The sequence below is a fragment of the Macrotis lagotis genome, chromosome 4 (assembly GCF_037893015.1).
Source record: "Macrotis lagotis isolate mMagLag1 chromosome 4, bilby.v1.9.chrom.fasta, whole genome shotgun sequence".
Classification (NCBI taxonomy): domain Eukaryota; kingdom Metazoa; phylum Chordata; class Mammalia; order Peramelemorphia; family Peramelidae; genus Macrotis; species Macrotis lagotis.
In genome coordinates, this window is record NC_133661.1 from 29,165,324 (window position 1) to 29,178,733 (window position 13,410).

The following is a 13,410-nucleotide window of genomic DNA, read 5'->3' on the forward strand; positions in this document are numbered from 1 at the left end:
AGTGAATATTCATCCAGAGGTTATCCCAAGAGATTTCATAGGGTGCACTGCCTATATCATGCTTATTAACAGTGAGTGTCCCTTATGACTCTCGTGGGTTACATTCTCTTTTTCTTTCCTATTTTCTCAAATGACCATCTTTATTGCCCTTACACAAATAATTCATAAACACATTTACATAGGCATATTTTCACTGTCAGTCATTTTTCAGTTTTATCAGAGTAATCATGATGGCATTTGGGGTTTTCTTGGCAAAGATACTAAAGTGATATATTGTTCCTTTCTCCAGTTCATTTTACAGATGAAAACATTGAAGAAAATGGAGTTATTTGTTCAGTCACATAAGTAAGTGTCTGAGGCCAGATTTGAATTCAGGACTATGAATCTTCCTAACTCCAGGTCTGATACTCTATCCAATGGGCCACCAAGCAGATAGTGAGAGAGAGGAAGAGATTTCATTGTATATGTATCTGTCAATATATCTCTATCTATATATCTATTCATATACATATAAGTCTAAGGATTATTTATATAGAGAGATTAAAAAATCACTGTGAGATTTTACATATGCATATAAGCATACAAATAAATTTATATTTAGCAATATGTTGTATGTATATATATGGGCCCAGGATCATACATCTAGAAAGTGTCAAATGTCTGAGGGCAAATTTTAACTCAGAACCTCCTGACTCCAGGACCACCAAGTCACCCCAATTTTTTTTGCAAGACAACTAAGATTAAATGACTTGCCATACAACTAGTAAATGTTGTGTGTGAGGAAGGATTTGAAATTAGGTCCTTCTGATTCCACATCAGTATTCTATCCTCTGTGCCATCTATAGTCATCCAGTATAGTCATTCAGTTCCCTGACCTACACAATGGCATCAGCCCTAACAATTCATTCTTACTTAACTCCACATAAAACAATTCATTGTCACATCTTGATTCAATTTTCACATTTCTCATATATTGACCCCTCCTCTCCACAAGCACATGTACTTCAGACTACTTTCTTCTCTCTTCATCTCTCACATGAATTTTTATAGCTTTGTATTCACTCTTCTGCCTCACCATTTTCCTCAATCAAATTCATCTTTTAATCAGATGACAAAGTGATCTTACCAAAGCTTTGGTCTGACTAAGTTACCCTGATACTCAATAAATTTTAGTGCCTCTGTCTCCCTCTCCTGAATCAAATATAAAATGTTCTATCTGGCATTTAAAATTCTTCCCTGACTTGACCTACCTCCTAATTTAGTAGTCTCCTTCCATCTTACTCCCCTCCATAAACTTTACAAACCAGTGAAAGTGGGACTTGTATTTTTTCAAGCAAATATTCTTCCTTTTCAAATCTGACTCAACTATTCCTTTCTTTATTTTTCAGCTCAAATTCCATCAGTTAGTCGAGTCACTAGACACTGCATTAGTGCCGACACTACTCTACTCTGAATAAACCTTCTATGTGTCTAGTCATTTCCATGTTAACGCCACCATTAAAACAGAAGAGGAAAATTTCCCCTTTGTCTTTGTATTCTCAATGCTCAGCCCAAATGCTTTTTAACTATTGTTCACCAACTGAATGCCTATGGTCACACAATGGTTGGTTTCCTCCAATAAAATCTGAATCAAGTAGTCTTTCTTCAAATCTTCCTAGTTAAACAACCTCAAATAAAAAGTAAGTTAAAAGCTAAACTCATCAGTTTGATACTAAAAGTCCTGCTCAGTCTGTATCTGACCTACCTTTCCACTCGCATTGTATAATGCTGCCCTTCACAGGTTATTATTCCAGTCAACTGGACATGTTCTGGATCATGAAGCTGAAAGGGATCGTAGAGGCAATCTCTTCATTGTACAGATAAGGAAAGTTGAACAGTTAAGTGACTTGCCCATGGGCACACAACTAGTATCTGAGGCATCAAATGAAGCAAAGTCTTCTGACCTTCCAGTGCAGGCTCCTATCCACAATGGTATGGTGCCTGTCTCACTTTTCATTTTGAAGTCATAAAATTCCTCTTTTCCTATGATGTCATTGTCTGTAGGAAGGCTTCCCTGGTCCAATAATTTTAAGATTTCTCTCAATTGTTAAACTCTTATTTCTTCTTGTTTTAACCTTTTCTTACCTTCTCTCTCTTCAATGAGGTGTCCCTCCAACCTGAAAAATGGAAGCTCAATGTTTTGTCTCTGTCCATGGAACCATCACACAGACATACATTCAGGATAATAGGTGCTATGTAAATGTTAATCACTGAACAAATGGGCAGAGCTGATCGATTATTATGAGACACTGAGGTAGCATTATGTGTGGAAGGCTAGACATAGAATGGGGAAGACCTGAATTCAAATCCACCTCAGAAACTTAACTAATTAGGTGACTCAAAGCAAGTCACTTAACCTCTGTTTCAGGTTCTTTATATGTAATAAGATCAACCTCCTAGTTTTGTTGTGAAGGTAAATTTAGATATATGTAAAGCATTTTGCAAACCTAAAAGTGTTAAATAAATATTATTATTGCTACTGCTACTGCTACTACTACTACTACTACTACTACTACTACTACTACTACTACTACTACTACTACTACTACTATATCATACTACCATTATTTTTCAGTTAAGTTTCTGATTCCCATACAGGATCTTTTATCCTCTTTCAGGGAATGGGGGAAAGAATATAAGGGACTGGATTCATTATTTCATTGGAATAGATCTCCATATGAGGAAATTCTCAACCAATGCAAGATAGCATTTCAATTTCTAGTCTTAGAGAATCAACCAGGACACTGAAAAAGGTAAATGATTTGCCTAGAGTCACACATTTTGTTGGTAGCAAAACTGGGACTTGAATTCATCTTTTTCTGGCTATAGAAATAATAATTTCTAATAATAATTAATACTAATAGCTTATATTTCTTTTGAGCTTTATGTTCTGTCAAATACTTTCTAGACATTCTCTCCCTTGACCCTGTGTACTCCAAAAGAAGGGGAACTGGACTTGGAGATGGAAGAGTTAGGGTCTAAGTTCTGGCTCTCCCATTGTGATGTTGGGCAGATCACCTGCTCCCTTTGGGCCTTCGCTTTCTCTTCTTTTGTCCTAGAACAATGGCCACTGAGGGTCCTTCCTCATGTCAATCTCTACTTCTGTGATTGTTCTAAGGAATTCGCTAGCCATATTTATTCATGATGCATATAACACTTCCTAAGGCTTAGACCAGACCAAGTTAATATTCCTTAGATCTGCCCTCAAAACACTGTGATAAGGTAGGAAGGGGGATGGTACCTGCTTCCCCCTGCAGAATGAAAAGTTAGATATTAAAATAAGCAATCATCCCAACAGACTGAACTGGTTCTTTCTACCGCAGTTGTTCTGTTTTATAAAAAGCCAACCTCAAGGTGAAATGGACAATCAATACTTTTAAGGGGACTCTAAAATTAGGAAAGCTTTTCTTCCTTAACTAAAACCAGATTATCATCAGAAATAGCTGTCATCCCATCCTTTCCCCACACCCAACAAAGCATCCATCTGGTTGGGCACAGGCTTCTATAGTTATAGTACTATTACATTTTGCCCCTCTACTATTTTACTAAAGAACTGCCAGAGAAGAAGGGAGAGTTAGAAACTCCCAAGAATCTCAGTGATCATTTGCCAGAACTGCTGAGCCACAGAAGTTCTATCATCATCCAGTGCGTCAGACACTGAGACATCACAATGGGTGGAAGCTGGGTGCCCTTGAGAAGCTCCTGGGTTCAGCTATTCAGAAGGGATGGTGGAGACCCTTTACTGGGAAGAGAAGGAAAATGAGTCCAAGACAAAGGCTTACAACTGGAAGGGAACCGAGAAGTCAACTAGTTAAGCCATCTCAATTGACAAAGGAAAAAACAGTCTCAGAGAGGCAGAGGTTGAGAATTGCAAGGGACCTTGCAACAGAGTTAGAAATCAAGGCACAGAGAAGCAATTATTATTGTTGTGGTGGTAGCTGTTACTTATTTATTATTGATATTATTCCCATCCACTGATCAAGAGTCGATATCCTCATCTATAACATCCAAAGGGTTATACGAGGTAAAATTTATGGTGGAACTAATTGTTATCTTGGTATTATCTCTCAGATCTCTCCCACTTCTCTCTATTCACCCAGAATCTATTCAGTTAAGCTCAAACATAGAGGTGAAATTTAAGAATTTAACCAAAAAAAGAATGGCAAAGAAATCAATCTCTTTAGGGTGAATGCCCCCAATAATAAAGTTGGAATACTATTATGATCATCTAAATAACTCAGAACCAGACATCACCACATTTTAGCCTCAATTTGGAGTCTTTCCAAATAAAGGCTTCATTTTCCCACATGTGTTTCCTAGTGCACAATTGGTAGTGTTTTGCATCCAACCTATCTAAATGGAATTCATTATTCTATTCTCTAGATATTATGAATGACTTGAGAAAACTAACAATATACTCTGCCAATACAAAGGTGGATAGGAATATGAAACAGAATATATTGACATAATTTGTACTCCTTTTTAACCCTGGAAAAAAGTTATCATAGACATCTCTCTGCCTCTATCACTCTCTCTCCACACACACACACACACACACAGACACACAAATACAGCATATAGATCTATATTATTTTTGTCTGTATAGACATACACACTAATCTAAATTTCTTCTCAATGTAGTTCATGAATGACCTAGTCAGACTATTAGCAAAAGGGAGCACATTTCCTAGAAATGTTTTTGATTTAGAACCAGAAAGACAGATTTGGTAGCCAATATATATCTTCTCTATGAATGAAATATATTTACCACTAATCGTATGTTAAAACCACAGAAATCTGTCACATATCATATATAGTTTCAAAGAACTAACTACTAATATTAGGATATTTCAACCATTCACAGAAGCACATCTGCTGAACTAATCTATAATTTCACACCTGAAAAGTCACATCATTTGTAGCTAATATGTCTCAACTCATACCTTGATAATTACCTAATCAGGTAGATGACACATGCCTAAGACAAACTTCTATTTAACTTAGTCTTTTTGCCTTCTATGGAACTTCAAGATCAAATGGTCTCAAATATTTGTCAGTCATGTCACAATATATATTCAAGATCTGAATGAAGATTCCATAGATTCCATCCCATGGAACCTGATATCAAGAAGCCAACAACTCTACACACTGGAGAGCTTGTCCCCTCCTAAGTGTTATCATCCAGAAAGCTCCAAAGCAATTCAGCTATGTAATGTAACCATGGAATATCATAAAATGGGCTAAGAAGCATGAAAAGCCACCACACAAACTGAATCATGTATAATTCATCAGATAGAGAGAGAGAGAGAGAGAGAGAGAGAGAGAGAGAGAGAGAGAGAGAGAGAGAAAGAGAGGAAGAACCTCAGAGAAAACTTGAAATAGCATAGGAAAACCAAGGACTTACATTGTCCATATATTCTGAGAGCAAGTCTTGGAGAGCCTGTCGGATAGAGTTACACTCAGTGATGATGCGTTCCCGGTGGAAATCCCGTGTGCAAGAAGAATCAGCCAGCAAGGCTGCCCCACTGATGATGGCCTCTAAGCGCTTCTCAAGAGAAGGACGAATTTTCTCATCACTCACTGTCAGTGGATCCAAGATTACCAAATTCTAAAATGGAGAGAAAGTTTAGATGGGTTAGAATTCTATATCCTTTTTAAAATTTCCTTTGACTTCATGGTAACATATGTCCTGGTGTTGATCTTTCAAATTAAAATTTATGAAAAGAAAATAGTCATCTTAGAACCACCTAGCTCTCATCAAACCTTGCTTCAAGTGTTCACTCTCAGAAGAGGCCTTTCCTGATTCCGTCATTTGCTAGCGCCTTCTGAAATTATTATGAATCTGTAGGCATTCCTCTGCATGCAGATACCATTATTTCTTTGGTAGCACATAACTTCCTCAGATGTAGGGAGCTATGAATATGGAACACTGTGTCAAAGACCAAATTTTTTCAATGTGTTGATTATTTATCCTCAGCTACTTTCCCCCTATTATTTCATCATCATTATTATTAGAAGATAATATAATACAGCATACATTAATATTATTTCTCCCCTTCTCTGTGAAGGGGAGAAAACAACCATACATTAGGAAACCAAGTGATACGACAACAAAACAACTAGCTCTGCAATTTCATTGGTCTAGAGAATTCCCAAATCAGAAATTTCCGCTACAGGTACTGGTGGGCATCTTCCCTTTGACTTACAGTGTTCAAGAGCTGGATAGAGTAATGAGATGCTGTCAGTTAGTCAATAAACATTTGTTGTGCCAGACCCTATGTAAGTGTTGGGAATACAAAAAAAGGGAGAAGACAATCTGTTCTCCAAGGATCTCACCGTCTACTAGGGAACACAACACAAAAACAAACTATATACAGGTTTGATTGGGAATAATTGATCAGGGTCAAATAGAAAATAGTGTTAGAGGTAGGATTTGAAATAGAGGTCAATAAGAATATGAGGCTTTTTAGGAATATAAGATCCTGGAGGACAGGAAGAATTCTTTTAGTCTTTATATGCCCAGTTCACAGAGTATGTTCAGCAAATATTAAATTGATTCTATCAAGGGTCCCTCCTATGCATCATTCCTTGGTCTTCAGTTTACTCCTGAGGGGGTTGGATGAGATCTTTCATTCAAAAGCATAGAATAAAAAGGAAACAGCATCTGCAGAGATCATTTAGTACAAAATCTGCATTTTTTAAAGTATATGGGGAGTGGAGGAGAGAGAGGGATAAGAGGACTGTTTTATATTGGTGCTTTATATAAACTAAATTTAAGACCTTTGCAATATCCTATCACGTATCGTATATTAGCTTCAAATCAACCTTGTGAATTAAGGATTTTAGATTGCCCCTATTACTATATGTCATTCTACATATATTCATTCCACAGATGACAGACCTAAAGCCTCAAGATCTTATGTGACTTCAAAAGTCCTCAGATAAACTGAAATTAGGACTAAGTCTTCAACTTGCAAATCTGGGTCTTGCTCCTGAAATTCTAAGAATCTCAATGGATTTTTTCATTCATAATATCATAGGTTAAAGCTGAAGGAACTGAGACCCTGAGCATTCAAGTGACCTGATGTCATAAAGCTAGGATATCACAAAACTGAGAATTAAGGCAATTTCTCTATGAACATTCTTGCCATTTTGCCCTGTCATTTTCCTTTCCTGATTTCCAGTCTCTACTTCTATTTCCCTTCTTTCTTAATGAGTCTCTCCATTTGGGCTCCTAAACATTAACAGACTGAAGAGATATATTAGGAAACTTAGTTTATAAGATCCCCTTGGGAGGGGGGGGAGTGGAAATCACTCCCTTTCATTTATGCATTCATCTTTTGTCTATTAAAATATAATCTTCTCGAAGCTTGAGGGAAGAGAGGAAGACAGACCAAAAGACAGTAAGCAATCCAGAACAGCAAAGATGTTTAAGGTACTGTGCCTATGGGACAGATGTTATTCATTCATTTGCTTCTAGACCCACCCCTTCGTTCCATCTGTCCCTTGCTCCTTGATGGCTTCTGTCAGTATAAACTCTCCACTTCAATGCTTAACAGCAAAAATTAAACCAATTAAAATCTCTGAAAATGACTCTCCAATGCAATTTTTCCATTAAGAAGGGGTTCCAAGAGACAATCAAATGGCTGCATTATTGCTCAGGTACAATTAGAAGATGTAATATGGAAATGAAAACTTTTCTGTTTCAACATTATCTGGAAGATCCCATCAGTTCACCAAGTTCCAAATATAACACTATCATGCCTATACTGTCATGTCAATTTTCAACTTTTCCCTTTGCCCTCCAACAATTTCCTCCTCCCTAATTCTAATTGTTTGTTTGTGGGAAATAGTTTTTATCATTTTTTGTTAAAAATGTTTACTTTTATGTAGTTATGTAGTTAATGTTCAGTAAACATTATAGTGAGAAATAGAGAGAGATAGACAAACAGACAGAGAAAACATATCAAGTCTTCATACCCTGTGAAGTAAGTACCATTTTAGGAAACTGAGTCTGAGAGGTTAAGTGACTTAAACTAGGGTCACTCAGTCAATATGTCTATAGCATAATAAGAACTCAGGCCTGGATAATTTGACTCAGATATGGGTGACTCTGAGTCCAATACTATCCATTATGCAACCTAGAAGCCTTCAACACGAGCACTGTTATCATCCTGGTGCCTTATTTTAGGCACATTGGGAAGACACAAGACTAAGAAACCTCATGCTGCAGTCCCAGCTCTTATTCTTAATGGTTAATTATCTGACTGAGATGAGCAAGCCCTTTCATATATAGTTCCTTGTTTTCAATAAAACTTGTATTACCTTGAAGTGAAAAAAGAACTTTATAAAATTTTAGCACTATAGATAAGTCAAATCAATATGTGTTTATTAAGGCTGGCTACTATGTTCCAGGAATTGTTCCAATCACTGATGAACTATTTAGTTTTGTTAGTATTACTCCTCTTGAGTAGGTCATTCTCATATAATTCTCCATTCAGACTGTAGTACATTCCTGACCCAGAATAGAGTCTTCTTAGATGAAAGATGAATTCCTAAGTTTTTAGTCATAAGTAGAAAGCTGACTATGAGTCATAAATGTTAAGGACTGGCTAGTTTTCAGGGGCCCAAGAGTAAACATGGTTTATTTCCAGTGACTTCTTGCCATGGCATCTCTGGGCCCTATGAGGGCCAGCTTATTTTATCTTCAACTCAAACTGGCATCTTGGAACAAGTCATCTACATTTGTCTGCTTCCTAGATTATTGAACTCTGGCCTCTCCTGATTCCCCACTAAACCAGTTCACTTCCCTAGCTCTTAAGAAAAAAGACTTATAAGGGAAACCTACTCCAGTCCATAGTCCAACAAGATTGCTCTCCATGACATACCAGATAAATGGTCATCCATCCTTGACATAGAGACCTCCCTAGGGCAGTCAAATCCTCTTTGGGCTAGTCTTCATGATCAGAAAGGCCTTTTGAAACTCAAGCCTAAATGTGCTATTTTTGAAATTATAGCCATTACTATTGGTTCTGTCCACTTATACTAAACATGTCTATTTCCTCTCCCATATGATAGCTCTTCCAACATTTCAAGGCAACCCTCATGTCCTTATTGGTTCTCATTTCTACAAGCCACAAATTCTTCACTTATTTTTTAGTTTTTCAAAGTTCAAAAAACATTTTACACTCTCTCTTCTCAGTCTCATAATAATTTTATGAGATAGGTATCATAAGAATGATTATCTCCCCCCCATTAAGAGTTAAAGCAACTAAGATTCAAAGAAGTTAGCTCAGTTGCCTAAGATCACACAGTTACTACACGTGAGAAGCAATATTTGAACAAATCCCTCACTCGTTCTTTAATTGTTAGTGAGAGATTTGTGACTTGAAGAAATAAGAACCAAATGAGAAAAAAGAGAGTTGCCTTGAAATGTTGGAAGACAGAAGTAAGAATAATAGGTGTAACTTTCAAAGTAGCTAGACTTGATTTCAAGAAGGACTTTCTGACAATGAAGTCTCTGTCCTGTACTAGCATCTGGTAATCAGTTTGTTCCAGTCTGGCCAAGGGATTCCACGTGAAATGTTTGACCCTATTCAATGAATCCTCTGCTTCTCTCTTTCTGCTATCCTTGAAAGGGCCTCTGGTTACTAGATAGGGCTAGCATGAAATCCTGGGGCTCCAGTAATCCTCTCCAAATCCCACATCACCTTGGACAAGAAAAGAAGACAATAAATGCGACTTGCAAGATGAGTGAAGTATGAAAGCTTCTTGAAGTGGTTATGCTTGCTGATATCTTTGCTTTGTGATAGTGCTTCTTTAAAGTAAAACAAACATATCTAAAAGTATTAAAGAATATATATGAACATCATATCTTCAATTTTGTGTCTTCTAAAATACTTAATGATATACTTTACACATAAAAGTTGATGTTTTTTAATTAATTGTATGGGTGACTAATAGTTGGTTTCATTTTTATATTTTATATATAATATATTTCATAATAATAATAATAATAAAAAATACACAGTATGGTTCAAAGTTCACAAAACATTTTATACTATCTCTTCTGATTCTCATAACAATTGTATGATTTAGGTATCACAGCAATGACTATCCCAGATGAAATTCAAAGAAGTTAGGTCAGTTGTCCAAGATCACACAACCACTCATGTAAGAAGCAATATTTGAATCCAGATCTTTCTAATTCCTTCTCTCTATAGATGGTACCCAGTACTTCACTGCATCTCACTTATTTAACTTTCCCTGGACTTTCAAGTTCAAGGTTTTGGAAAATTTGTTTTCAAGCTGTACCATTACCAAAACAGAAAAAAAAATACCCACAAGTAAGGAGAGCAGGCTCCACTGAAGTATAATCAAACGACTGAATGAAATAATATGCTGCTGCTTATGACCATCTGTGCTCTGTTAAAACAGAAAGGAGCTAAGGAAATGATTGGGTAAAATGGAAGGTAAAGTCAGGAAAATAGTGAATGGAATAAGATTACAAATGGATCCCAGAGGTCGCTTAATCCCAACCATACTTGAAAAATATTTTTTTTTCAAAATATACCTGAAAAGGAGCCAATAAACATTGCCTGAAGATGTCAAATATGGGAAAACTCACTTCCTTCCAAGGGATCCCAGATTGTTCAAATGGCTTGTACATTTTTCATTACATCAAATCAATCCCATCCATTAGTCTTCTACTTTTTCTTCTACATTCAGATTTGTACCCAAGAAACTTCAAACTCTGCACCTGTTCTCTGAAAGTAAAATTGCTTGTCCAAACAGTTGTCACAGTAGTATTTACCAAATAGGAATGTCCTTCCCTTCAAAGTTTTCTCCACATAGCAAGTGAGGTAGAAACAGCAGAAATAATCTCTCCAGAGAACAAATAATGCTCCCCCAGAAGTCATTCTGTCATTTCAGCTTTTGTTCTTTCAACTTCTGATAACTACCAGAAAATCTCTCCAGCAACTCCATATAAGAGATATACCTTAGTGGGATTGTTCTTTCCCACCATGTTGATGAGCAAAGATGTCAAAATGTTGTTGCTGTCAATGGAGGGGGTGGGGGTGGCAGGTGTGTATGTGTTGGAGCAAGTTGTTAACTGGTCTTAGGATGTGATTTCATTGCTGAAGGGAGGTCCCTAGTGGCCAACATCCTCTCCCAGTGCAGATCTACAACCATTATTACAACTACAAATGACAGTTCTAGGGCCCCCTGGGGAAGACAGCATTATATAATGAAGAGAGTACTAGATTTGGATTCGAGTTTCATTTCAGATTTTACAATTTATATCACCCCACACAAAACCCTTAACCTCTCTAAGTCTCATCTTCTTTTCCTCACTAACAAAAATGAAAGGGTTTGCCTTCTCATTGAGGGGATGGGAAATGGAGAGGAAAGAAGGGAGAGAATGTAAAACTCAACATGTTAAAAATGAATGTCAAAAATTGCTTTTACATATTACTGGGGGGAAAATTAAAAACTAAATAAATATCAAGAGGTTAGACCAACTCTCTAAGACTTTTCTGGTTTCAAATCCATGACTTACCCAAGGTCAGAGAGTCATTATATATATTAGTGGTAAGTTTGGATGCAGTTCTCTATCTGCTATACCACAAAAATCTCTCAAAAGATATCCAAATGTTGGGGCGGCTAGGTGGCATAGTGGATAAAGCATCGGCCTTGGAGTCAGGAGTACCTGGGTTCAAATCCGGTCTCAGACACTTAATAATTGCCTAGCTGTGTGGCCTTGGGCAAGCCACTTAACCCCATTTGCCTTGCAAAAAAAAAAAACTAAAAAAAAGATATCCAAATGTTAACAAGTTAACAATATGACATCAGCACAGTTAGCAGACTGTAAGGGGGTAAAAAAAACATTGCTTCACAAGAAATTGAATATTCAATGATGATCTTTGGGTATGACCCCCCAAAGGAAATAAGAAAAATTGTCTACAGATGCATCTGCATAAAAAATGGAAATTAAGATAAAAGTCTAATTTTAATTACATATACATTAGAGTAAAAGGATTCCCCATCTTCTAGGGAACCTTAGGAAAAAGACATTTTTAGGAGGAATTTTTTTTTAAATTAAGTGGACACAGGCAAAGAGTACATTTCCTTTTATCTTTCTCAGAATGACCTTTGTGGAGTAGGGAAATGCCATTGGGGAGGCTACTTAAATAGCAAAAGAAAGACGGAAAAGTACCACGCAGAAACATGAACAGAAACTCCACTCTGCTACTCATTTTGTCTGACCTTGAGGCAGCTGTTTCTTCCTCCCAGTAGATCTCTGATAGAGATCACCCAATTAAGTCCTCTGTCACACACACACACACACACACACACACACACACACACACACACACAGAGAGAGAGAGAGAGAGAGAGAGAGAGAGAGAGAGAGAGAGAGAGAGAGAGAGAGTACTTCACTTAATAGTAATTGATTTCACCATTGATCTGAGTATATCAATCCTGAAATGATACCTTGAGGATTCCTCTGTTTTCAAGAACTCTGAAACTCTGATTAGAAATAGAGTGGTGTGAATGTGCAGTTATTATATTATCTTTATTGAAGATGTGAGGGGTCTTCTATATCAGCTTTAAGTTATAGTACCATTAGAAGTTTCTCAATAGAAGAAAGCCATTTTGATGATGGGTTGGCAACAACATGGAATCATGGAATAGGAGAATTCTGGACTTGGCTTCAGACCCCTGATCTTTTATCAGCAAGTCATTTAATCACTATGTCTCAGTTTTCTCATCAGTAAAATGAAGGGTTTAGCCTCAATTGCTTCTAGGGAAACTTATATGATTCTAGAACTATCTAACTTTAAAAATAAAGTGATATTCATTTTCAATATAGACACCATATTTAAGGAAGGATTTTAGAAAACTGAAGAACAACAGTGATATTGCAGGACTTCCAGATGATGCCACATGCAGATTGGTTCAATGAATTAGGATTGATAGCCCTGAAGACCTTGAAGGGAGAAATAAAGGGGGAAGGAATTTGAGCAATCTTCAAACATATAAAAAGCAGTCATGTGAAAGATGAAGGAAAGTCTCCATCTGACTTCAATAGACGGATTTCAATTAAATGTGAGAGAAAAATAACTTCCCAGGATTTAGAACTACCACCAAAATAATGTGTGCTGCTTTAAAAAGTATAGGGCTCCCCCTTATTTGAGGTCTTTATCAAGGATTTTTATCAAGGATTTTACAAATAGATTTCATTTCCAAGTACGGACACTGAGGTCCCTTTAAAATCCTGTGGTTATTGGGGGCAGCTAGGTGGTGCAGTGGATAGAGAACCATCCCTGGAGTCAGGAAGACCTGAGTTCAAATTCAACCTCAGATACT

At 36.9% G+C, this 13,410-nt stretch overlaps 1 protein-coding gene across 2 annotated transcripts in view; it reads right to left on the reverse strand.

The window, feature by feature from the left end:
- The window catches only part of LOC141520652 (catenin alpha-3-like), a 1,797,877-nt gene that overhangs the window by 1,388,956 nt on the left and 395,511 nt on the right, over positions 1-13,410 (reverse strand). For both annotated transcript variants that reach the window (XM_074232362.1, XM_074232363.1), the window contains exon 7: positions 5,444-5,647. In XM_074232362.1, coding sequence (XP_074088463.1) covers positions 5,444-5,647 — 204 coding nt within the window. The remainder of the gene's footprint in view (positions 1-5,443; positions 5,648-13,410) is intronic.